Source organism: Piliocolobus tephrosceles, chromosome 16, assembly GCF_002776525.5.
Source record: "Piliocolobus tephrosceles isolate RC106 chromosome 16, ASM277652v3, whole genome shotgun sequence".
Taxonomy (NCBI): domain Eukaryota; kingdom Metazoa; phylum Chordata; class Mammalia; order Primates; family Cercopithecidae; genus Piliocolobus; species Piliocolobus tephrosceles.
Genome location: NC_045449.1, coordinates 12016093 through 12039646, shown reverse-complemented (window position 1 = coordinate 12039646; position 23554 = coordinate 12016093). Strand labels below are relative to the sequence as shown.

Genomic DNA, 23554 nt, shown 5'->3' with positions numbered 1-23554 from the left:
ATCTGAAGACTTTCTATAAAGCTAGAGTAGTGGAAGGCCATGTGAGATTAGTGCAAAGACAGACAGACAACAGATCAATAGAACAGAGCAGATAGTCCAGAAATAGACCCACATCTATATGGACAACTGATATCTGATACAGGTGCAAAGGATATCCACATGCAAAAAAAAAAAAAAACCATCACTATATAACTCTCGATATATATAAAAACTAACTCCAAATGGGTAAGTATAAATGTGATACCTAAAACTATAAAACTGCTAGGAGAAAACATAAGAAATAATCTTAAGTGAGCTTGAGTTAGACAAGAGCTCTTACATACAACATAAAAAGTACAATACATAAATTTAAAAATTGGCCCGTATCAACATTAAAAACTTTTGCTCTCCAAAAACACTGTTAAGAATATATATATATATATAAAGATAAGCACAGACAGGAGGCAGTATCTGCAAATCATAGGTCTGATAACAAACTTGTATTCAAAATATATTTTTAAAAACCTCCCAAAACTGAATAACGAAAAAACCCAATTTAAATAAAAATGTACAACAGATTTTAACAGGATCTTCATCAAAGAAGATATACAGTTGGTAAATAAGCACATGAAAAGACATTCAACACTGTTAGTCATTAGAAACATGCAAATTAAAAATACAAAGAGGTTACACCATACATTTACTAGAATGGCTAAAGATTAACACAACAGATCATACTAAGTGCCGAAAAAGACATGGAAGAAACGGAACTCTCAAAAACTACTGGTGGAAGCATACAATGGCACAACTACCTTAGAAAAAAGTTTGTCCATTTTTTAAAAAGTTAAACATACACCTACAATATGATCCAGCCATTCCACCGCCATGTAATTACCCCAGGAAAATAAAAGCTTATGTCTATACAAACAATTGTACATAAATGCTCAAAGCAACTTTATTTGTAATAGACAAAAACTGAAAACAATCCAAAAGGCCATCAACAGGTAAATGAGTAACAAACTGATATATCTGCATAATGGAACATTACATATAGTAGTCGGCAATAAAAAGAAATAAACTACTGATAAATGCAAGATAATTATACTGAGTGAAAGACAACAAACCGAAAAAGAGAAGTACATACTGTACGATCCCATTTATATAAAAATCTAGAAAATACAAATTAATCTATAATGGCATAAAGCAGGTCAGTGGTTATCTGAGGATGGGGACAGCAGAGAGGTGGCAGGTATTACCTACGTGGTATAAGGAAACTCGTGAGTGATGGGTGTATTCATTACCTTGATTTTGGTGACAATTCTACAGGCGTATACGTTTGTTCAAACATATCAAACTGTACACTTTACATATGGGAAGTTTATCAGATGTCAATTTTACTTCCATAAGCTGCATTTAAAACTTGCAAGGAGAAAGAAGAGGGAAAGGAGAAGAGGGGTGGAAGTAAGGATAAAAAAGGGGGAGATAACTTGCTTCAGCCAGCATGACTGCCTTCTATAATCTGATGAACTTCTACATTTAGAAGTTACTCAGAACAGTGCTTTCTGCACTAGAATTTATTGCCCAACCTCAAAAGATGTTTTAAGAGTTTACCTGCTATGAAATTCTCAAATTTTATGTATTAGAAAAATTTTTAAGTGATACTAGGTTTCAGCACTGTTAAGATAAATGCTAGGTCTTTTTTGTAAAATACAGGCTAGAAGTTACTTCCATCATTCAATTAATATCAAGCTCTTTTTTCCACCTACCAACAAAGCCTGAAAATGACTCTTAGGAACCCGTGCAATTGAGTGACCTAATAACTTATCTAAGCCAAATCCAAGCTGTACTTTGGACTTTTTTTTTTTTGAGTTTGGTTCCATCCTAGAAAGAACTATGCATAGTTGAAGACAATGGCAACACAGAAGTTACCAACTTCAGTATTAAGTGTTATTCACTGCTCTGAATAAGTGACGGAACTTTCAGCAGCTCAATATTACCCAACAGCAAGATTAATCTCTAAACAGTGGAACTACCATTTGATCCAGCAATCCTACCACTGGGTATACACCCAAAGAAAAATAAATCATTATATCGAAAAGATATCTGCACTGGTATGCTTATTGCAGCACTATGTACAATAGCAAAGTCATGCAATCAACCTAAATGTTCACATTTTTAAAAATGTGACATACATACACAATACAATACTGACAGCCATTAAAAAAAGAATGAAAACATGTTTGTTTGTTTTTTTTGTGGCAACACGGATACACTGGAGGCCATTTTTAGTGAAACAACCTAGAAACAGAAAGACAAATACCACATGTTCTCGCTTATAAGTGGGAGCTAAATCATGTGCACACATGGACAGAATACAGAACTGGAGACCTTGGAGACACAGAAGGGAGGGAGAAGTTGAAAGGGGTGGATGATGAAAAATTACTTGATGGGTACAATTTACATTGTTTGCGTGATGGATACACTAAAAACCCAAACTGTACCACTGCTCAATATATCCATATAAAAAAACTGCACTTGTATCCCTTACATTTAAATAGTATTTAAATTAAAATAGATAAATAGTTGCTGCAAGAATGGGAAAAGGAATATCTCATAAGCTCCTTGATGGATGGCTGACTGAACCAAACCAAGAGCTGAAGTCCAGTGGTTGTATAAATTAGGCAAAATGAAATCCCTGGAGGGTGTCTCACAGTAACAGGAACTGAAAGCACTGTCTCTCTCACAGTGCTAGTAAGGTAAGGTAAAAAGTCCTGACTACATACATTCATTTCTACTATTTCCTTTCATGAACTCAGATTTTTTTTTGTCTATTATTGGAACCGAAGGTCATGTCACCAAAAAAGATGCATCTAACTCATTAACTGCAAAAGAAAAACGTTTCTTTAAACTCTTATTAAATCTCTTACATATATATATATATGTGTGTGTGTGTGTGTATATATATATGTATACACACACACACATACTATTATTTTTTTTTTTTGAGATGGAGTCTCGCTCTGTTGCCCAGACTGGAGTGCAGTGGCGAGATCTTGGCTCACTGCAACCTCCACCACCCAGGTTCAAGCAATTCTTCTGCCTCAGCCTCCCAAGTAGCTGGGACTACAGGCATGCACCACCACGCCTGGCTCATTTTTGTATTTTTAATAGAGACAGAGTGTCACCATATTGGCCAGGCTGGTCTCGAGCTCCTGACTTCGTGATCCGCCGACCTTGGCCTCCCAAAGTGCTGGGATTACAGGCTTGAGCCACCGTGCCTGGCCATTTTAATATAGCCTTTGTAACTTGGGGATATACACTTCTACTATTCACTCTTTAAAGGTGAATAATAAAAGTAACACTTTTCTTGTAAAACTACACTTTTATTGTAAAACTACTGAAAAATTATATTTTTATTGTAAAACATACTGTTGTAAAAGTTGTTACTTTCTGCTTTCTTAAAACTTAGTCTTGTATTATTCAGAAAGTACCTATTACAGATTGCATTCTAATTTGGGGGGAAAGTTCATGTTTCATCTACTTAGGCATTCTGGGTCTTTGTGCAGCTTAACTGTGTAGTTCCTAAGCCTTCACCTTATCACGCATCTTATCATATCAAAAATCTTACTTAAAAAGCATATATATCTCTATCTATCTATCTATATATATATCTCTTCATCTCTGGACCACTTGTAATAAAATAGAAGGAACAGCGAGATTTCTGTCTCTGGAATCCCATCTCTGACACTTGTTGGCTGTGTAACTTTTGTCAAATACACTAGATTTCATTTTCCTATCTGAAAAAAGGGGATAATACCACCAAATCCCGAAGATTACTGGGAAGAAAATATATGTGAAAACTACAAAGCATTCAACAGATGTTAGTGTTTACAGCTGCATATGTCAACTCCCTTCAACCCTTCTGAGACATAAAACCAAATGTGACTCAGCTATCCATGATAACAAAACTATTAGAATATTGCTCAGACACTACTCCAAGCTTCTGTGCTTTGTTTCCACACCTTTGTCAATCACGAATACGACTTACTCGGCTTTCTTTTCATATAGTCAGACTCCCACACTATCTAGCCCGAGGCTAGGTATGTAAATGGTACTTGAATGATTAAATAAATGAACAAGTGAAATAAATTGGTATATTCCAGCACTACGGAGGTGATTTAGGGTTCAGGTAGAGCTGGGGAAAGTCTATAGTGAAAATGAATACAGCACTGAAAAAACTAACCACAGAATCTAGTTAGAAGAGAGTATCTAATTCAGTCCCTAATTAATTATTGTTCCGCATATGGTGGGATGATTCAATGATTGTGAAGAAAAGTTCACAGTTTGGGAATAAAGGGAGGAGGAGATGGCAAGATTCTTGTGCAACACGAAGAAAGTTCCAAACATTTAGAATAACATTACATAATATTTAGGTCCAAGTTATAGTCATGCACATGAATACATGACTGTATACTGATGTAATGGAATCTGATGTGAAATGATGGAAGAAAATTAATAAATTCAGTATATCTGGTCATAAAAATGAATATTCTCATCATTAAACAGTAAAAAGACAGGAATAGAAAGAAGCTACATGAGTCTAGAACTAACAATTAGTGATTCAACAAAGAAATGGGACTCTCTCATGAAGTAGAATGTGTTGTTACTAGTTACCTAGTAAGAGTACAGAAAAACAAATAAAAATTTCAGAATTAGGTTTAGAATTAACTAACCTCTAACATCTTTTCCAATTGTTAAGATTTCATATATTTCTATTCAGTGCTACATTCAGCCCTGTTTCAAAAATATATATTAATTTTAAAGCCAATAACAATACAAACCCCAAGGATACACTCTATAATCCCATCCCAAAAAGAAGAGAGTAGGAGGGTTTTTCTTACCAGTTTATAACAACCCAGCTATTCATACTAACATTTGCAAAATGAGAAAGGTACTTTTTTAAAACAGTATTTGAAATGCTTAGCAGTTCAGTTCAAGTCCTACTAAGTATCACAATTTTTGATGGCAGTCTAGGACACCATAACGTATTGCTTCATTTACAGCTCTAGTTCTACGCCTAGCCCAAACTCACTTCCACATTTTAGGCAGCTGGATGACTGGAAATGAGTAAGTGGACTGAGAGCTGGAGGCAGAAATGATAACCCAAGTTGGGACACAAAATAACCAGAGGAAACAGGGTTGTGAGACCAAGAAATTAGAGCTTTAGTTTCTACACAAAAATCTGGATGAAAGAACTAGAAAAAAATAATTTACATTGTAATGGTTCATTTCCATGTCTGATGGGTACACTTCAGGATTATGGGCAGGGACACATAAGTGTTTATATTAAATGCAGATAGACACTTGATGACAGATGAGTAAAAGGTAAAATATAAAGTTGGGTGGGGGGGGGCATTGCTCAAGGCCCAGTGAAAATCTAAAACTGTAGCAAAAGCGCTGATATTTACAAGTCAGCTGATTTTTCAGGTTCTTAAAGAACATAAAATATTCGTATGAGATTTACAAATGACAGCCACAAATACTAAAACACACACACACACACGTATGTGTGATTCACCCCTTACCCACCACCCCAAAAAGAGTCAGAAGTTAATATGTACATTATCATGGTTACATACTAAGATACTGAGATATTAACTTATTACTAATATATGGCATTTAAGAACAGAATCAAATCCTGCCATCTTCATTTGTCCCAATTAGATTGGGACTAATAATGAGTATTAGTCAGCTAAAACCCAGTTTATTCCTACCTCTCTGAAGAGTGCACCATAAAACTGAACAATGTATGGGCAATCACTACTCCGCATTACTACATCCAAATCCATAAGAAGTTGTTTTTGTTCTTTTTCATCCACTGTTGACCGAATTCTCTGGAAAAGAATGACAAAAGATGTCAAAAAAACAAAATACTTTTGTGAAAAAAACAGTAATTTTTAGTCTCATGGTAGAGAAAAACCTCTACCATGAGACTAAAAATTACCAAGCAAACTTCACAAACACCAGATATGAAAATTATCATCTTTCCTTACACTTCACAAGAATTACTTTTATCACAGAAAGTTTGACACACAGCACTCAGAAATCCTTTAAAGGAGACAGGGTAATTTAAACATGAGCATTTACTAACAATGTTGGGAGTTATGCAACGAAGTTCTTAGGCACTAAAAATTAACCCCCATATGCAAATATAAAGAAAATGACAATGAGTTGTAACAGCTTCATATGAATAATTATAGGTAGCTTTATACATACTTTTAATCACCGTTTCAAAATTGTATGGAATCTAGGCATTCAATGCAAGAACATCCCTCTTCACTCACTAGCATCCCCATATCACAGTGTCCTCATTCATAAAGATGGGAAATAGTCCAGAACCGGATAAAGTGAATACTAGCATAGGAGTAGTGCACAGACAAGAATCCAGGTCTCTAAAATCCTAGACTGGGACTCTGTCCTTTAACTGCACTTTCTATACATTAAAAACAAAAAGTTCTACCTGACTCTCCAGCCCATGAGTCAGCATGCAGCATAAACCTGTGAAAGAAAACCTAAAAATGAGGAAACACAGGGCTCTTTTTTCTATTCTTCAGCTGATAAAGCACTCCTCCATCTACTGCAGACCAGGGATATATTCCTAACCAAGCGGCACAACAATTTCTTTGCACATCTCTAAGAGACTGCCAGAAAACATTAAGTACCCCACCTCCCACCTCTTATTCAGGAACAGTATAGAACACAGAGGTGTTGGGCGGGACAGTTCCCACTGCAATGGAGAGAGAGGAAAGAATCATGTTCAGAAATTATAAAAAATTAATAATAAAATTATAGCTTAACATCAAAGCATGCAAACAACTTCTGTTCTCATAAAAAAGTTCACAATGTCACACCACGCCACTGTGTGCAATACATAGTATGTACTTACAAGGCAAGTTAGTATCAAAAAATACACAAGGTGGCATTTTGTCTTCCAAAGACTTCGAGGTATCTGTCAATGTTCTTGAAAGGGATGAAGGCAGTCAATTAAATTCCTGAGCCCATTTTACAGAAAAGCCAGAGGCACAAAGAGATACAAAAGATGTATTTCATGTGACCTGAGAATAAGCAGTTGTTTAAGGAACAGAAGTAGGTTCTCTCAGTTTCATTTTTGAGGAATTCCATATATTCCAAACAAATTTAATTTTGCTACTTAAAATTTACAGCTTGCTAGCTACGGTATTTCATAAGCAAATAAAATTTATTAACTGTCATCTATGCTATATACACAGATTTATCTACAACTTTTATATTAAATATCAATACTCAGATAAACAAGGACTAAAGAATGAAAAATAGAAACAAAATAATACCAGTTCTGTTAATGTTAAGGAAAGTTTCCCTTCTCATTTTGATTATTTTCAAAGTTTATGGATTATTAATCTTACTTTTAAAATCTACTTCAGCACGTTTGCTCAGAAAGGATATTTTTTAAAAGTCAAAATAGATGTGATCTGTATTTGTACAAAGCATGATGTAATAATTTTTGTAAATATTTTACCTTTATACCTGTTTTTTAAAAAATAACTCTAAAAGTGTAGCTATGAAAATGCTAATTCGAGAAATTATTTATAAAAGAATCTTAATTATCCTATATATCTAAATTTAAAATAGACGAAGAGTTGTTAATTAGAGACAAGTAGGGAAGAAAAATCAAATAAGCTTTTGATTGGGGAAGATTTCTACCTAATTCTCACTATAAAAGGTGTTAACAAATGTATTTTTTTCTATTTTTACTAGTATGAATATATTGGCAAATGGAAATACACTAATACACATAAACTACTATTTTAAAAGGTATCTTCTTTACTGGTTTATTTTTTGTTTTGCAAAACTGGTTGTGTGGTATGCTAAATATACATTTGTACAAATATTTGTATTTCAATTAGAAAGCATATTACAGTCAAAACTTCAAGAGTTATCATCAAGAACTGACTTTAGGGAGCGAGCCAGTGTCCAAAAACCCTACTGTAACTACAGAAAGGATATATGGATTACATGATGTAAAGGCCTAACTGAAGTTCCAACATCTTACTGATACCTAATACTGAGACAATCTCTGACAGAACTGTTATTAACCAGAATGTAGAGTTCCCAGCACAGCTCTAACCTTTGAGATCGCTGGCAGGAAAACCTATTCAACTGTAAGTATTCTTTAATGTCACTTCTAGTACAAAACAGAACACAGAGCAGCTGAATGGCCTACTAGTATAACATGAAGTTGATTGTGCTTTTCAATAGATCAGCACCTCTCCACACTCTCTGAACATTTTGTCTAAGTATCTGGCAGTGGGTAGAAAAGTAGCTGCTGGTATTGCATCTGAATTGTTTGGAATTCAGCAAGTACAGCTAACTCTAATTAGTTATACTAATGTTTTAGGGTTGAAGTGTAACATTCATCTATGTGAGCAATTAATAAACTATTTCAAAAGGCCTAACGGACCCCAAAAGGGGATTAACTACAAACACATGCCTCTAATAGCAGTAACTTCAAATTAGTGATTTTAATAACTCAATAAATAATTCAAGCAGAAGACATAATGAAAATCAACAATTCAAATCAGAGCATACTTAGAGACTGAAGCTACTACCAAGAAAGTTTTTCTAACGGACCGTCAAAACAGTATCTACGGGAAAGACTTCCACACTTGAATCAAATGAGTCCAGGATCTTCTAACATTAAAGGAGCATAACTACCTAAAAACTGAACACATCAGTAAGAACAAACTTCTCTTCCCTTTACAAAGCTATCCCTAAGAGCACAGAAAAATGGAAGTACAAAGGTGACACCAACTATATGACTTGAAATTCTCATAATCACAATGTTCAGAAGCAATAACCATTGATTAAAAAACCTTGAGTAACAGGAAAATTTCATTTTTTATATAAATTTAAAAGTTAGATAAGGCTGTTTAAACTTGAGCTCAGCACACCTTTTTTCCCTGCCAGTAAAAAGTGGAATGAAAACTACAGGAAACCATAAAATACTTAAGAAAATCAACTCAAGAACATGAAGTTTTTTATATTATTTTCAAAATCATTCTTTTTCATTATGGGGTTACTAAGCTCTTTTACTGAACACAACTTTACTAACTTAGCTTAAGTTATTACCTGCCCCCAGGACAAATTAAATTGTGTTTCTTGAAAAAAAATCCGTATCTCTTTCCCAATAATAAAAAGTATTTTCAGATTATTTCAAGTTTTACTTTATTTGGAATATAACATAAAGAAAGCATTGAAAATCAAAACAAAAATTACTATTCTACATATATAAGTAGTTTTCTATAGTAAAGAAATTTATAAATTTGAAGCTAATTTTTTTAAATTGGTGTCCAAATCTGTATTCAAGGCTGAGTATAAGCCCAGTAAAGCAGGTAAATGTCAGTAAAAACAGCAGGTAGATACACACCAGAAATGCCAACATCAACTCCAATTGAGAATCACTTAGAGACACAGGGAAAAAAGATTACATTCCCAGTTCTCTGGCTTTAAGACTATTAACATTATGCATGGTTCTTGTCCAATTAAAAAAAAATTCCAAAGAACATAATTTTTCTAAAACTGCCAGTCCAACTCATGCCACTGGTTAGATCAGCCACACATTTAGTTGCTAGGAGTTCTGTATGGATTAGGCTGCAGTAATAGAAAGTTAACAAGTCCCATAGGACAAGCTAAAAATTTTCAGTTACAGATGATCCCGTTGCCCTCTACTCCACCTCATTACAAAACACAGCAACATCCACTTGGTGAACAGTCCCAATCATATAGACATGTCCCAAATTCCAAGTTGTTGAAAGGTTGCTTTCCTTCTTTTGGTGCAACATGGCACCTAGAAGTCGCTGGTATATTTAAATGCTGACAGCTTATAACATCTATTGATCAAAATCTTGAATAATACTTAGCCTCATGTGGAATGCCTCCATTTTTAACAATTTGAATTTAAAGTATAAATAACCTTTTACTGATACTGAAGAACTATGTAAATGTGGTGCTGTTCCAGGTGTCCTCTAACTTTATACTGAGATCTCCAGGGAAGCTCTCTCTTCACACTGACACATTCTCCAGCCTTGTATCCAAACCCTACCAAATCCATCTCTCACATACAATTTGTTGGTGCTCACCAGGGATGAATGACTAGCAATAAAACTAACATCTGTAAGTATGAAAAACTTTAAAGCAGACTATGACACATTGTTATAATGAAAAGGGACTAGAGGAACTAATAAAACTAAACTCACTTAAGGACTGGAGTGGAAGAGCAAAGAAAAAGAAGCAAACAAGAGGATGGAGAGAAACAGGCAGTAGATACTGTCAAGGAAAACTAATTGATTCCCTTCTTACTCCGATATTATGCCTCAATCCCATCATAATGGTGACTTTTTGTTTGTTTGTTTCCCTTCATTTTCTAAATTTGTTTTCATGGGTGGGAAGAGACCAGGAGAAGGGATAGTGGGAAAGAGCACAATGATGAAGTGATCGCTATTAAGGGGTAAGGTTAGGAAGACTCAAATGTGGCAAAGGAAGGCAGGCTGACAACGCAATGGCTAAGGGTGGAGTTGCAGACGAGGCAAAATAAAGGCTCATGTTGTAGGTCCTAAGAAGCAGGTCACCAAGTAGCATTGTGCCTAGATGCTTAATAAATACCTGGCTGATTCTGATAGTGGTCCTTGCCAGTCACCCTGATTCAGAGTTAACCCTTACATCTCCACGTTAGGGTGCTCAAAGATACCTCAGTTACTAGAGAGGTCAGGCACATACACCTTATCCCAAAGCACCAGGGCCTGCCTTGAAATGACCCATTCTGTGACTGCCTGTGTCCTGATGTGACAACTACTGATTCTTCCAGATCAACCCAGTTTTTCTTCCTGCCAAGTCAAGCTATAGAAAGAAAGCTGTTAGACAGAAAACAAATGCTCTCTCTTGAACAATGTGTGTGAAGAGGCACTCTGGGTTACCTGATCCCATTCCTACATGGAGAAAGGGAAAATAGGTCACTATATACTCAAAAGACTTAAGAGTAAAAAAGGATTGGATGACAAGTCATATATGCACTTCATTAAAACAGAAGTTCCACAGAGGACATGACAGGTGTCAGTTCCTAGGATCTGAACATTCTAGGCAAAAAGGATATGAGTCATCAGCAAACATGTAAGGAATCAAGAACTGAGGAGTCCAGAAAACGACTTTAGAAAGCAGTGGTGCCACAGACACTTGAAAACAGCGACATAATCAAATAAACTATTTTTGTTTTGTTTTGAAACGGAGACAATGCATGGAGGAATGAGCTGTGAGGGGCATAAGAAATGAGAAAATTGATGTGGAAAGGAATGACCATCAGTCCTGGCAGATCTCTAAATTCTAACATGACAAATTCTTGTCAGGTGTTTGTATGGCTCAGCTGAGGGTCCCAGAGGGCAGTATAAAAAGACAGTAAGAGCAGAGTAGGAGACAGATCTCCCTGCTGCACAGGACACCTGTAGCTGCTTAGAGAAGTTAGGAATGGGTAGAGTATTCCAAAGTAAAAGACAGGTGAGTTCCTGGATCAGAAATTAGGACTCAGACACAACAAAACTCAGCAAGGTGATGAATTCAATCATTACAAGAAGACAATATAGGGCTTTAGAGATTATTCTAGGGATCAATTAAAACAAATCGACACAAGATAAAATAACGCAAGCTACTAGTAATTTGGCCATTAGCAAGGCAAAGCATCATTTTCAATTCACGACCCACCAAAATCAGAATACCAGAAGGTATTTACTCTTCAGCAATCTACGTGGAATCTGCTATAACTAGGTTAGCTAAAGCCCATACTTCAGTGCAGGGGGCTTGTTCCCCTACAAAAGCACCTACTGTCATCTAAGGTTACCAAAAGAATCTCTATTCCGGGCCGGGCACAGGGGCTCACGCCTGTAATCCCAGCACTTTGGGAGGCCAAGGCGGGCAGATCAGGAGGTCAGAAGATCGAGACCAGCCTGGCTAACACGGTGAAATCCTGTCTCTACTAAAAATACAAAAAAGTTAGCCAGGTGTGGCAGTGTGTGCCTGTAGTCCCAGCTGCTGGGAAGAATGAGGGAGGAGAATGGCATGAACCCGGGAGGCGGAGCTTGCAGTAAGCCGAGAGATTGCACCACTGCACTCCAGCCTGGGTGACAGAGCAAGACTCCGTCTCAACAAAAAAAAAGAATCTGTATTCCTTATGTCAAGTAATTGCTAGTTGTTGTCCTGTCGAATTATATGATGGTTAAAACCACCACAGCCAAGACAAGAAGCAAATTGAAAGCTCCCTATGACAGTTATCTACCTTTTGTACCAGGCAGACATCAGTAAGTATTTTATCCCCCATGCAGAAATCCTAGAACTAGTACATGAGCAAACACAGCACATGGGACCTCCTCTCCACAGAAAATGAAGAGTGATATAGCAAAGGTTCAGCATTAAAAAGATCAAAAGAAGAAAAGAACAAAGATTATCTTAATACAGCCGTAATAATATTTTGAAAATGCATCCAGTTTCTGTGATCTACAAACACCAATACTGCTATGCATAAACATATCCTTCAATTGTTCATTAAGTAATCCTTGCTAAAGATCTCTCTTAAGGTTACTGTCTATAAATAAAATGTGAAGGGGAGTCCACTGCTAGTCAATGATTGACATCAGATCAACCGAAGTCAGTGATGCAGAGGATAGGAGAGCAAGGATCACACTCCTACAGTGTCCCTACTATTCTGATCCCTACAAATCTGCTGCTTTCCCAGCAAAAATGTCCAGAATTCCATCGTAATACAAAGTTGGAAAATCCTAGAAACCAAAACTGGAAAATCCTAGAAACCATAGCAGCACATCAATATCCTATCACCTTCCTCCGGGCTGCAGAAAATCTTGGGTATTCTTATTTTCCTTATTTGTGGTATGAGTTCCTCCTTATCAGCCAGAGTCTTCTAAATAGATCACACACAAAAATGGCCATGATATCTCACAAAGCCATCATTAATAAGGTCAAAGCAGATGGCAACATTAACCAAAACAAACAGTAAAAGAAGCAAGCAAGATATCTGGAATGCTGATCACAGATGTAAATCTTGCTTTCCTGTGAAAAAATAAGTGTCTGTTAAGTCAACTGTTTCCAATTATGAAAGCACATATGGTTTTACTAAGGGCAGAAGAAACATTGCTAATTCTTAATTGCAAAATCATTCAGATCTTTTAAAATCAATTTAATAAACTCTCAGTTGTATCTCAGCCTCATTAATTAATTAATAGTAATGCCCCATTCTTCTCACTGGGGACACTGAGATCCACTTAATTCCTTTTACCTTACCTTCTGCTATGTATTATCAGAGCACCTGAGAGATAAGTTCCAAAAGTATGTGTTACATTACATTATGGGAAGAGCTGCCCTGAGGACCAAGTTAATGGAACAAGTTTGACATGCCTTGGTAAGAGTGGTATCATCTTCTTCCTAACCACGTCATCCACATTTAAAGAAACGATGTCAATCTTAGCACTGAAATTGTTAAGGGTCTAAAGACCATAAATGACAGATCATCACTTCAGTACTTATGACAATAAAGTGAGGTAACAGTAGAAATCTGATATATTCAACAAATTTCAGAGGCATGGTCATAAGATGACAAAGAATGATAGAAAATATGCAGGAAATGTATCAAATATCGGTTCAAATGACACCCATGCAGAGTGAGGTATGGTAATACAGGTTGTTGGCTGGGCGTGGTGGTTCTCGCCTGTAATCCCCAGCACTTTGGGAGGCTGAGGCCGGCAGATCACCTGAGGTCAGGAGTTTGAGATCAGCCCAGCCAACACGGCGAAACCCCACCTCTACTAATAATACAAAAATTGGCCGGGTGTGGTGGCACATGCCTTTAGTCCCAGCTACTTGGGAGGCTGAGGCAGGAGAATCGTTTGAACACGGAAGGGGGAGGTTGCAGTGAGCCAAGACTGTACCACTGTACTCCAGCCTGGGCGATGGAGTGAAACTGTGTCTCAAAAACAAAACAAACAAACAAACAGACAAAAAAACAGGTTTTTCTCCAGATAACTATATAAGCTGAGATTTAGTCCAATGTCAAAATTCATTCAGGTTAACCAAGTAATGGTAGAAGGTTTCAGAAACCAGATCTCTAGAATGTTCAAAAACACATAATGATTGACTAAATTCACCTAGAGCAACCATTTCCAAACTGTCTTAATTGTACCCCTATTAATTCCTCGGAGCTGGTGCCCCAAGGGCTTCCAATATGACTATAGGTAGAGTCTCTATTTCCCACCCTCACATCACCCCAAACAGTACTGATTTATTTCTTGGGTTGCACATACAATTCTGTTAGTTCAACAAACTCACAGTCTGAAAAGCACTAACTTGGAGTGACAGCAAAACAAACACACAAGTATACTGGGAATAAGCAACCTGAGTTCAAAATCAAGGCTGCGAAGAGGACAGCCCTGCCACATCTCTTGAATGTGCCTCCTCCTGGAAATGCTCTGCTTACACTTTTCATATGACCACCACAGCTTTTAAGCAATATTAGGAAGCATAAAAGAATACAGCTCAGTCAATCACAGATGCCTTAGTTAAGTCACACGATCTGACCAAACGACAGCAGAAGATATTAGACTACAGTCTCAATTCTAAACAAAAGAGCCATGGCATCTGCATCCCACAGGTGATTTGGATAATCAAATATGATCACTGCAGCCCTTTGGAAGTAAATAAAATGGCCTAACAAAGCACTTTATGCCATCAAAAAGGAACTTTTCCAATTGAAGGCCATCCCAGTATCATTCTAGTGCTTTCAGAACATGCAAGATCAGTGTTTAAACATGAAAATGAACCTCCTCAAATCATTATTCATCATCATAATCCCCACTGAAGTCATTTGGTAATGGAACTTTTGACAGAAGCGGCATGGTCTCTCCAGTGGCAGAAAAACAAGCCAAGCCATACTTTTCTGATACCTGACTTCCCATACTCGCCGTATTATCTACACCAGGGAGGCCTACCCAACCAGCAAATTAAAGTTCCATTCTGCTCAGGGAACAGGTGAGCTGTGGGCTGCTGATACTGTCAGCACAGGGCTCTCATCCTTACTATTAAGCATCAGGATTAGGCTGGGTCTCAATTCCAGGTCAAGGACACTAAAGTCAAAATCCAAATACCAAGGAGACGCAGGAATGCAGGAATCAAAATCAGGTTAACAGGCCAGGATCAGCAAGACTCACATCAATGAAACAGTAGACTTGAAAGGGTAGACTTGAGGTTCAAAAGAACAAGACAAGTTAGGCAGATCTCCAACAGAAAGAAAACACTTGAAACTCTTGCATACCAGGTCACACTGCTAACTCAGTCTGGCCTATGCACCTACCCTCAAACAACAGATCTGTTTTTCTTGATTAACCCAGGTAATTTCTCAAGCAGAAGACTGAAAAGTCATCATAATCATCCACAATGACAAATTTAACATGACACATTCTTATTCCCACCTACCTGCCCAATATTATTCAGTTCTTCAATGAGATGACAGCTTTATTACAGTATTAACCCTTCACACAATTCAAATTCCTTTGCCTGCCATCATCTTTAGTGACAGGCACTTCAGTCCTTATATTCCCTCTCATTTTCATTCTTACTTTTACACATTCCTTTGGATTTTCACACATATTCTACAAACATGAAAAGGCCATGCATACCTTCAAGAAGTCAATCTGGACATGAGTCAGCTAGAAAACAGCAGGGAAGCTGGTACTCCAGGCATGCAGGATTTTTTACACTGCAGGCAGAGTCAGGTGGAGAGCATACTGCCAGGTATTGGAGGCCTACAATCATTCTTCCTTCTGTCAGCCATCTGAGCTTGTAAGCCCATGGTCTAAGCTGTGACATTTCATTTACTCTCTTTTCTCCTGTGTCCCTAGATTTTCTGTGGGATCCTGATTCTATCAGTGATGCTAGGTGTTTCTCCCAGATCTGAATTTCTCTAACCCTAGCTCAGAAACCTAATCCTAATTGCCTCTTCAAACATTTGGTCTGAACTCTGGCCTTTACCCCGCTACACTTAACCCTGCCAGGAGCAAGCACCTACTTTATGTAGAGGACAGTGACTATTCATGTATAATGTTTTCATTCAGTGGTTACCCCACCACCGTGCAAAACAGGATACTAAATAAATGTTATTTGTAAAGGATATTGATCACAGTCAGAAGCAAATCCCTGGTAAGAGTTGAAGGTTGTCCTCCTGAGCTTTAAGAAACCCCAGAGGCAAGAATGGCTTTACCCTAGGCAGCCCTAAGACTAGTCACTCAGGCACAACTATACACACTACTCCCACTCACAGGAGAGCAGACCCTTTCCCCAAGCATGTGCAATTAAAACTAATGGATAAAAAATGTTCGTATCTTAGATCCTAATGCAGGACCTCACTGATAGCTTAGGAGACTGTCCTCAAACCAAAGATCAAAAACATGTTTTAAGTATAACTCTTACAATGTTACCTCACTAAATCTGATTATATCATAATTGATTTTTAGATTAAGTCTTTGGGGTAATTATTTCTGGTTACTAAGAAGTCACCTTTTTCAAATACTTCTTACATATGGCAAAATAAATTTGGGGGAGGACTTCCTCAAAACCAAAAATTAGGAATAATACAAAGAAAAAAATCAAGCTAATATCACAGTTCACTTTTCTACAGATATTGCAAGTAAATCTTAAGGATCATTTCCAGTTTAACATCTAATAAAGCAATCCTTCTTTATTCTCAAAGTGCATATTAAGATGTTAGCACAGTTACTTCAAGTGTGTTTCTCATTTCACCAACAGCAATGGAAAGCTCTCAGCTGTGTAAACCACTATCTCATGGTTCCTTCAACTGTAAAGTCTCAGATCAAACTCCTCCTTTATCATACACTGATTCTGTATATTTGTGCCTGTCAATCCAGTCAATGTACCTAAGTGAGGAATGAATGAACTCTCTCAAGTGTGATGAAAGACTATTCTTCTTTGAAGAAACCAACAATAAATACATTCTTTAATTCAGAGATGGCATACATCAGTCATCAACTGGTATCAAATTTTAATGCATATTAATGCAAAAACACTTATTCTTTCAGTATTAATGAAGTCATGGAATCCAAAGGTACTCTTCATCTATATGTTAATTGATGTGTTGTATTGCCATCCTCTCCCATCCCCAACTGCTACGCGTGCTCAAGAATCTGAGATGGTAAACAAAGCTAGGTAGTACCATGTGGTGGGTATACATGTGACAGCAACCAGTTTGTAGGTCTCATGACTGCCTTGAAAGTTCTTCCTGTACAGCTGGGATTTTTAATAGCATCCCAACTGGAGCTGTCACAGCAGCCACTGATAAGGTAAAATTACACATGATAGACAACAATTTCCTATTTTCATTCTTGAATTCCTACAAAACTTGAGTAAGCATTACACAACCCAAAATATTATCAAATTAATCAGTGAGAAAAACTTTTAAATGTCAAAATGAAGTACCTTCTTTTTACCTTTATGACCTCTTTAACAATGGCTAAAATCAATCCGTATTACTAAAACAGTTTATAATGTTCATCAACAAAGTTGAAGCACACATAACACAAACTGTAAAAAGCAGGAAATAATTTGTTTAAATTACTTTCCCTAGTACCTGAAAGAAAAGTTTACAACTTTAACTATATAGGAAACCTTTCCCTTAAGATCCAGCCAACTAAAACTGGATGTCACACACAGGTAGCACAAAAGGACAATACAACACTCATCCAGGAGTCTAAATAAAATGATTCTTTCCACTTATACTGCAGTGGCACAAGATAGGAATACGGAAATCACTTCATATTCCAAGAAAACATTTTATTTTAACACATAATGCAGAGTTCTTCACCTGTGCATCTTTAGAGGTCTGTGGTTTGTATGTAAAATGTTGTGTATATATACATCTGCCTACGAAAAGTCTATAGTTCTCACTACATTTTAAAAATACAGCCAAAAACAATGTTAAGAACCCATAGAGAGAATCATAAAAATTTTCCCCACCACTAATTTAACATTACTTTCATATGACCCAGCAAAAAGAAATGCTCAACAATGAAGGATACTAAAATAGTTACAGTAAGGTTTGGCTCACAATAGACTTCTACACAGAAAGCATTTTATTTTAATATAAATTCATTCTCAAATGTCAAGAAAAAACTAAGGACTCTTATCAACCACTCTGACAAACTCTTAAAATAGGACACTAATAGGAAGATGATTAGCTTGGACTATACGCAAATCCATTCTCAATTCTTGTAAACTGAAACATTTTTGTTCCCATAGGAATTTTAAGCTCAGAGAGGGTATTTTTTTTCCTTTGTTTTTCCAAGTTGTTCCCGCTGTTGCTGATTTTCCTGAACTATCTTACATACAGCAAAGATTTGTTAAACATCTAAACAAACAAAAGAATAAGTTACAATTACATGAAACCACTAGGAGTCAAATGGAAACCACCAGTTCATTACAGGTACCAGCCTAAGCTTGCCAGGTATTGTCTATGGATCAAATTTCCTTTTCTGGCCATTTTTTTTCCTTTTAATGAACATATTAAGTGGCATGACACTCACAATAAGGACAAAATGTGACAACATTATCACAAGGTATGCATTTCAGTACAACTTTAAAACCAGGGAACAGGGCAGTACTGAGTAGAGATGAAATAAACAAACAGAAGCCGAGCCGGTCAGGACCGAGTAAGGTTGAGGTTAGTGGCAACAGCATGTGCATGGTTTCCAGGAAACCTTCAGTAAGACTGCTGTTAGCCCTAGCCCCGCACCTTGCCCAACCCAGTGTGCTGCGTCTTCTTCCAGCTCCCGCCTGGCTCAGTGCAGCACTGCCCTGCTCCCAGGGGTGCAGCTGCCCAGCCTGAACTCACCTTGGCAGTAGAAGGGCCTGAAGTTTAAAACATGTTAATGCATCATGCCAAAAATGCAATCAACATGCACACTTCATACACTCATGTTTCCAAAGAGATAGAAAATGTGCCACCAGTAAGAAACCTCTACACAGAACACCCTCAAAGGAGTTGGAGAAACAAGTTTTTAAACACCCACATTTACCACAAAAGTAGGAACACAACAACAGTGGTATTACTGCACCATGAAATTTCACCTAATGGATTAAAGTACCAAAATAATCATGGCATCACCTACTTTAACTGCCATTATTTGCCCACTTGGTTTGTGGACCATTTTGTTGACAGAACCATAAGCTCCTCGTCCAATTTCTCCAAGGTCTTTCAAGTCCTCTGCAGTGAAATCCCAGTGTTGTTCAGGGGAGATCTTCAGTTTTCCTGATGACTCAATGCTGTGTGTTCTCAGTCTCTCTCTGTTAAAATATTGGGAAGCAATTTTTCCACATTTTAAATAGGTTTTAACTTTTTTCTTTTAGTACCGATTAATGTGTGGGAAAAATGTTTTCTAAATTACTAAAATAGTCTGACCTCCAGGTTTTTGAAGTTTTTCGTTTGTGCCATCCTGGTTTTTTACACACTGGATTAAGAATGATCTAGATTTAGGTAGTCAATAGACATAGCTTCAATGGGATTCATAAAAACAAATTCCCAAGAAGACTTAAACAATTCCCATTTATTAATTCTGCGGATCAGTTTTCATTTCTAAATACAAGATCTTATTCAAATTTGGCTAAGGATTTATCCAAACAGCATTATCAAGTGATGCTGTGAACCTCATTGCAAAAAAGCTGCGAACCTCATTGCAAAAAAGTTCTTATCCTATCTTACCCAACATTAGTTATTCCAGTGCCTCAATCTTCAGTTAGTACAACTATTCCCAAAGTTGGCTGTACCTTACAATCACCTGGGGGAGATTTTTAAAATCTCAACGCCCAGGTATTATCCCATAGTAATTAAATCTGAATTATCCAGGGACAGGAGTCAGAAAACAGTATTTTTAAAGACCCCCAGATGATTCCAGTAATGTTTGGGAAATAGTGCCTTAGTATACTGTCCCGTTCTTGTTAATACCATGCTGAGGTGGGAGAACAGTCAACTGAATAGCTAGCTGGCTCTAAGAGGAAAATTGCCATGTGCTATTCAAAATTGAAATTTTCAGCCCTCGTTCGATAAAGCAATGGGATAAAAAATAAGTGGCTCATAGACAAAAGAGCTCACAAATTACATATTTCCATTAAATAAAAAATCATCTCCAAAATCTCAACCTGGAGATCAAAGTATTAACTTCTAACCATGCTTTATAAAAAAGTAAATCCAATGAAAAATGTAAAACCAATCTGTTTCTCTCTCTTGCTCTCTCTCTCTCTCTCACACACACACACACACCAAACCCAATGTGTAGGAACAAACTATCAACCACACACACAATGAAAAAAAATGATTAAATATCAACTACATTTTTCAGTTTCATATGAAATGATTAAGATTTCTTTTTAACTCTGATCCTATGAAACCAACAGGGAAAGTTTATGTGCTTGGTCATTTATTTTTCTTCTTCCAAAATTTAGGAATGTTTTCTCCAATCAGTAGAATGGTTTTCTGTAGCAACTTTTAAGGTTCCCCAAAAACTTAAAACTTTAAAGTCTACCCCCACCCTGAGAATAATCGTATGTTCTAATATTAAGGTTCAAAGTTACACTTCAAAGATTCATACACTTGGTCTAAGTAACAATTTACTAAATCAGTGTTCCAAGTAACAGACTTTCAAATCATACTAGGTGATAACACCAGCTTTCATTCACTCAGGTGCTTTTCAGTTCAAAATCCTTTCACCCATATTATTTGATACTCTAGCATCCAGAGTCACAAGAAGCCTGGAAATCAGTAGCCTAAGTAACCATTTAGGTGAAGATGAAGCCAGAACTGATCTTTTAGGATGGAACTCAGGTCTAGGCAAAAATAGGAAACTTTTCTTGGTAATCTTTTTCATGAAGTAGACGATTAAGCCTGAAAAAAGTTCTAACATGAAGAAGTTCCATGTATAATGATTACTGTTCCATAATCTTTGGCAAATAAATACTATCTCAATGGCATAGTTTAATTACTGGTGAAATATACAGCACCAATCTACCCCTGAAGGAAGCTGAAAAAAAGTTAATTAAGATTACTTGTAAATCGGAAGCAAAATTTTGTAAAGTGTTCGCTAATTGAAGGGCTGTGGCAGACAGGCTCCAAGAAGTCCCCATGATCCCCACCTTCTTAGTGTTCATATTTTTGTGTAGGTACTTCTCTTTGAGTGTGAGTGGGACCTGTGACTTGCCTCTAACCAAGAGAATATGGTAAAGATGATGTACTATGACTTTCATGACTACACCACTATATAATACTTATGCTAGCATTCTTGAGAACTGAAATGAAAGATACTTCATTACTATATAGAAATTACAGAATGAAAATGGTTACAATATTATCTCTATTACTTTAAAGATCAAATTTTAGTATTTATGGAATATCTCTACTAATAGTTTAGCTCACTGTAGCTTTTTGTATAGTTCCTGGATAAAGTCCTTTTTTTTCTTTTTGAAAATGAATAGGTTGAAAGCTAAGTGATACAGGGTATCTACTTGGGCTAATATCCAAAAATTGAACAAGGTATCAGATGCACAATTCTGTAAATATACTAAATGCAACTGAACTATACACTTTAAATGTGTGAATTGCAGAACGTGAATTATATCTCAGTAAAGCTGTTAAAAGAGGAGAATGTGATTCCTACCCAGAGTTCCAAGTTTCTCATTGACAAAGAAAAAGTGCTGTAAATACACAGAAAAACATGCCACGGTTATGACATCACCAAGGCATGTTCATACATTCATCTTTATACTGGGCTAGCAATCTTTCCAGTAAAACTGAGTCCATTTCACAGCAATTGTTTTAACAGTTGGTACAACCACGATGGCTTCCACAGAAGGACTCTACATAGATACAGCGCTGGAGTGACTAGATACAGGAACCGGACCAGAACCTTACCATTAAACTCTGCAGTCAATCAATTTCTGTCCTAAACTATGTAAGCGGCCTAGGAAAGAAAGAACATAAACAGTAGAAAACACACCCCACGAGAATATTGGTGAAAAACAGAAACCAATAAAGATGCAAAGTTGCCCTTATTTGCTGATAAATATTTGCCTACAATTATACTCTTAAAGAAAAAAAAAGTTCCCTGACTTTTCCTTGGGATATCACTTTCTTGAGAATGGGGACTATATTTTATTAAAAATAATTCCTAGTATAACTGGATTGTTTGTAGCACAAAGGATAAGTGCGTGAGGGGATGGATACCCAATTTCCCATGATGCGATTATTAGATACTGCATGCCTGTATCAAAATATCTCATGTACTCCATAAATATATACACCTACTATGTACTCCCCAAAATAAAAATAATTCCTAAAATCCCTCATCTTTCCCTTCATAATTTTCTGTGCATTATTTTATACAGATCACCCTCACCTGCCTCCAATGAACACTTCATAGGATTCCAACCCCAAGGTTCTCATTACCAACCTGGAAAACTCAGACAACAGCCACTGTGGCAGTAACTATCAGCTGTCACCCAACATCCATTCTCCTCTTCATCCTCCCTAACACGATCCTCATTTACTTGGGGCAGCAATGCACCCAGCTAAAAGGCTACACTTCCCAATTACTATCAACTGAACTGTGTTCCCTCTCAAAATCCACATGTTAAGGCCCTAACCCCAAATGTGACTGGACTGAAGACAGGGCCTATAAGAAGATAATGAAGGTTCAATGAAGGTTAATGAAGGGTGGGGCCCTAATCCACTGGGATTAGTGTCCTTACAAGAAGAGACACCACAGAGTTCACTCTCTTCTCACATGTGCAAGAGGTCATCTGAGCTCAAAGTGAGAGGTGGCCACCCGTAAACCAAGGGAGGAAGCCTCAGGTTAAAACCTACCCTGCCAGCACCTTAATCTTGGACTCTCTAGTCTCCAGAATTGTGAGAAATAAATTATGTTTTTTAAGCCACCTAGTGTGTGGTATTTTGCAGCCTGAGCTAAGTCACCAACATTCCTTGCAGTTAGAGGTGGAAAATAGGAACACAGTACTTAAAAGGAGCTAACTCAGTTGGAAAAAAGACTCTTTTCCTTTTCCTCCAACCTCCTTGTTGTTGCCTGGAATGTAGGTAATGACTAGAGCTCCAGCCACCTTCAATGCCCTGCAGAAGTGAAATCATGTCCTGAGAATGATGGAGCAGAAAACAGCACTGACTCAATAACAATGAAGACACTACACCAACCCTAGCCTTCCTATCTCCAGACTTTTCTATGGAAAAGGGAAATAAATTATCTGGTTTAAGCTACTATTTGTTCCTATCCTGGCTGTTGTTTAGATGCAAACAAACTTACTTTTAATACAGCCCCTAGCATTATTTTATTTCCCAATGACTCTCAAAGGAAGTAGTGCCCGGACACCTCCAGCGTCAGCAGCAGTTTGGTCATCACAATCACTGGGAAGTGCA

General features: G+C 37.1%; 1 protein-coding gene across 3 annotated transcripts in view; it reads right to left on the bottom strand.

Annotated features, from left to right (window-relative positions):
- MAP2K4 (mitogen-activated protein kinase kinase 4) overlaps positions 1–23554 on the bottom strand; it is a 120206-nt gene that overhangs the window by 41190 nt on the left and 55462 nt on the right. For all 3 annotated transcript variants that reach the window (XM_023188092.2, XM_023188094.2, XM_023188093.2), the window contains 2 exons: positions 19248–19422; positions 5754–5873 (listed from right to left, as the gene is read on the bottom strand). In XM_023188092.2, coding sequence (XP_023043860.1) covers positions 5754–5873; positions 19248–19422 — 295 coding nt within the window. The remainder of the gene's footprint in view (positions 1–5753; positions 5874–19247; positions 19423–23554) is intronic.